This window comes from Fukomys damarensis, unplaced genomic scaffold, assembly GCF_012274545.1.
Source record: "Fukomys damarensis isolate Sample0158 unplaced genomic scaffold, DMR_v1.0_HiC HiC_scaffold_34231, whole genome shotgun sequence".
Taxonomy (NCBI): Eukaryota; Metazoa; Chordata; class Mammalia; order Rodentia; family Bathyergidae; genus Fukomys; species Fukomys damarensis.
Genome location: NW_022935143.1, coordinates 1 through 4,192, shown reverse-complemented (window position 1 = coordinate 4,192; position 4,192 = coordinate 1). Strand labels below are relative to the sequence as shown.

The 4,192-nt window shown below is 37.3% G+C and overlaps 1 protein-coding gene across 1 annotated transcript in view; it reads left to right on the top strand.

Annotated features, from left to right (window-relative positions):
* The window catches only part of LOC104852076 (kinesin-like protein KIF20B), a 4,057-nt gene extending 851 nt beyond the window's left edge, over positions 1–3,206 (top strand). Inside the window, exons 2-5 of the mRNA XM_010609529.3 lie at positions 1,018–1,214; positions 1,280–1,400; positions 1,496–2,438; positions 2,921–3,206. Coding sequence (XP_010607831.1) covers positions 1,018–1,214; positions 1,280–1,400; positions 1,496–2,438; positions 2,921–3,137 — 1,478 coding nt within the window. The 3' untranslated portion in view covers positions 3,138–3,206. The remainder of the gene's footprint in view (positions 1–1,017; positions 1,215–1,279; positions 1,401–1,495; positions 2,439–2,920) is intronic.
* The last annotated feature ends 986 nt before the right edge of the window (positions 3,207–4,192 follow it).

The following is a 4,192-nucleotide window of genomic DNA, read 5'->3' as shown; positions in this document are numbered from 1 at the left end:
TGTAGGTTTACTGATTTCCACCACAGAAGAAGAATTTTCAAGACATGTCAGTGAGAGGCATAAAAAAGCTTAATGAGGAATTTAAAAAGTACACACAGAATGGAGTATAGGCCTTCAAGAGAGACGTGCATTATAGTTAGGGGCTGGGATCTTTATGTTCATTTGGTGTCTTCAAGATGGGTGGGTGACCTAGAAGTGTATTCTTAGTGCCTGTTAGACTAGGCATTTGGTGGTCTGTGTTAGAATGCAGACCATATACATGTGTTTGTGGCAGAGATATACCGCTGTTTTCTGAGGTGCTCTTTAGAGTCTAGTATTCGTCTCTTCAGGTTATCTAGCGTTCCACAGTAAGACTGTCCATAGCTTGCAGGTCCTGGGTTATCGGAAATAAACTTCTTAAAACGCTTCTCTCGGTTTTGTAGACTATGGCCTCCTTTTATATTATACTGTGCTTCTGAAACATTATAGTGTCCTGGACCTGGGACATCTTTTTCAATAGTGGAGACAACAGTAAATGTACTTTCTCTGGCAGTCAAAGAAAGAAATGGTGCATAGCCATCTGCAGCCCTCCTCTTCGCGACTGGGACCTGATAGGTAAGACTGGTCCTTACTTGATCTTTTTTGTTTTGTCTTTTGAGTGAGTTTCTTGCAAGGGAAAAGCTTCTTAGTATCTTTTGTGTCTTGAAGCTGCACTTCATCCTAAAAATACAATTTTAAAGTTACGGTTTCCCTTATCTTCCTTCTACCTATATATTTATTTCTTCTATGCTAGCTAAGTATTACTCAGGTAGCTACCATCAATTTGCTGTACCTTTTGCTAGCTCTGTTCCTAATTTGTGAAACTAGTTTTTATATGACTGGGTTTATAACACATTTTGCAACCTGTTTTTTTTTTGTCAATAGCTAATTTTGGTTTTACAGTAGGTTTATTTTCATGTATGAATATTAGCTTATAAGGTAATGTTTTGATTTTACCAAAGTTTGCTGGATTAATAACAATTTTCCTATTTTTCAAAGGATCTGTATTTGTTAACTCATTTATCACCAAAGACCAAAAGAAAAGTGAAGAAATACAAAAGACCATTTCAGAAGATGAGGACGATATTAGAGTTTTACAAGAAAAGAATAGAGAGCTGAAAACACTTGTACTTATCATTGAGAGTAAACTTAAAAGGGAAAAGGAGGAGAAAGACAAACTGTACTTCTCATTGAGAGTAAACTTAAAAGGGCAAAGGAGGAGAAAGACAAATCAGATGAACAGATTGTTTGTTTGCAACAGCAACTTTCCTGTTCTGAAGAACTGCAACAGCAACTTTCCTGTTCTGAAGAAAAGAGTTTAACTTTAAGTAGAAAGGTCCAACAAATTCAGGCAAATTATGACAGCATAATTGCTGAAGTAAGTGTGCAGAAAAATATACTTGAAGAAAAGAGTTTAACTTTAAGTAGAAAGGTCCAACAAATGAAGGCAAATTGTGACAGCATATAATTGCTGAAGTAAGTGTGCAGAAAAATATAAAACAAGAACCGGAAGAAAAGATCATGAAATTGTCAGAGAAGATAGAAGTTGCTACAAGAAACATCACAAGCAAATTTTCACAAATAAAATTAATACAAACAAAAATAGATGAACTGCGTTCACTTGATTCAGTTTCTCAGATCTCAAACATAGATTTACTCAAGCTCAAGACTCAGTCAAATGGTCTAGAGGAAGAGAATTTGCCAGACATACAGTTAAACCTTTCAAGTAATAATTTTTTGGCAAGTAAGCAGGTTAAAGAATATCATATTCAAGAACTCAGTAGGGAGAGTTCTTTCTACTCTAGTATTGAAGCCATTTGGGAAGCATGTAAAGAAATGGTGAAGGCCTCCTCCAAAAAAAGTCATAAGATCCAGGAACTACAACAACAAATTGAAAAATTACAGGCGGAAATAAAAGGTTATAGGGATGAAAAGTGTGTACTAAAAGTAAAGCACAGAGGGCTTGAGAATCAAGATGACCTACAAAAAGAAAGAGAAAATCTTATACAGCAGCTGAAAGAAGAACGGCAAGAGAAAAATGCTAATCTTAATGTTCAAGGACAGCTTGTAGTTGAAGGAAAGAAAGCACTTTCAGAGCTGACACAAGATGCTATTTGTTATAAGGCAAAAATAAAGGAACGTGAAAGAACCCTAGAGACTCAGAAAGAAGAGTGTAGTCATTTAGCTAAGTTAGAGCAAGACATTTTGGTAAAAGAATCCGTCATCTTAAAGCCAGAAGAAAATCTGAAGGAATTTCAAGCAAATCTTAATGATTCTATCAAAAACACCACAGATTTAAATGAAAAGGAAGTTAAGTTGAAAGAAGAAATCACACAGTTAACAAGTAATTTACAGGATCTGAAGCATTCACTTCAATTAAAGGAAGAGGAAAAAGAAGCCAACAGGCAAGAAACAGAAAAGTAAGCTCCATATTTTAAAAATATGTATGCCATTCATTTTTCTATGTAGTCCTTAAGCAGTTAGTTTAGTATAACTTGTTAAAATGTGTGTATATTGAGTGAAGAACTTGAACTTTGCTCATATAAACCTTTAGAAACTAATGTTACACACAAAGATCTCCTTTCAAAATAATCACATGGCTGGGTGTGGTGGTGCATGCCTGTAATCCCAGCACTCGGGAGGCTGAGGCAGGAGGATTGCTGTGAGTTCGAGACCAGCCTGGGCTAGGCTACATAGTTCCAGGTCAGTCTCCACTACATAGTGAGACCCTGTCTCAAAAAAACAAAACAAACAAACACACAAAAAATCACATGAAGCTCTTTCTAAAGCATTCATTCTGTTTGCATATTCAAAATTTGTGAAAAAAATAATTTTGTAGATTGCCACCAGTCCTAAGTGGTTTTTGGTGTATCACTGTAGAAGAGTGTTTTATGTTTTTTAGATTGAAGGAGGAACTCTCTGAAAGCTCTGCTGTCACCCAAAATCTGAAAGCAGATCTTGGGAGAAAAGAAGAAGATTATGCTGAGCTGAACGAGAAACCGACTGATGCCAAAAAGCAAATCGAGCAAGTACAGAAATCGGTAGGTTATGTGAAAAGTTGTGTGGCCCTTCTCAGATGGGAAAGATCATTTCTCTTGTCTAGAAAGTTTAGGTGCTAATTTTAGATCTGACCAGAGCATTTATCAACTTTGTAATATTTCTTGATGAGAATAGTTATTTTATAAAAGAAAATTGAGCCAGCACAAGCAAACTGGAGAAAGCCAACCTCAAGAAAAATATGTGCCTTATGTGGGATTAGAATATTTCTGTGTCTGTTTTTTTGTTTGTTTGTTTGGTTGGTTGGTTGTTCTTCCTGGGTATTGAACTGAGTGCCTTTACCCTGAGCTAGATCCCCTAACCCTGTTTATTTTTATTATGAGACAAGGTTTTCCTAAGTTGCTGAGGATGGGCTCCAATTTGAGATCCTCCTGCCTCAGTCTCCCAGAGTGCTAAGATTACAAGTGTGTCTAGCATGCCTGTTTCTTTGTTTATTGTTTTATAAGTCCTGCTCAATTCAAATTCTTCAAAAAAAATAAAAGGTTAGCTTCTGTTGGAAGATAGTATTTAGGACAATCTGCAGTATGACTAATTATTTGTTTTTGAGACAAGATCTTGCTAAGTAGTACATGTTAGGCTTGAACTATGTAGCCAGGCTGGCATTTATCTTGCAGCATTTCTCCTGCTTCAGGCTTTGGAGTGCTGGCTAAGTTTTTATTAAATTTAATATCTCCAAATTTGCAATGTACAAAGTTGTATTTAGGGAGACAGAAATCCTTCCCACTTTTCCCAGCCATTACACATTCCTCTTAGGCATCATATGTTACTACTTTTTTTCTCTATACTTCTCCCTTCCTTCCTCTATGGTGTGCAGCTTCCTGGACTGCGTGACAACAACAGACCGAGCAAGGAGGACAAGACCCAGGAGGCGGTTGTTTTGGCTGCCTAACTGCCTGCCTGAGATCACGCGGCAGGCGGGCGCCCTCCCGGAAGACTGCTCCACAACAACAGATGGAGCAAGGAGGAAAACACCGTCTTTTCAGCTTCCTGTTTAAGACTTAAGGAACCAGAGAGACTCCATGTTGACCACCAAATGACCTAGAGACTGTCGCTCTCCCCCATCCCTTATAGGATAACTAATGATTAATTGTGAATTGTTAGGTAACTGCTTTGAAGT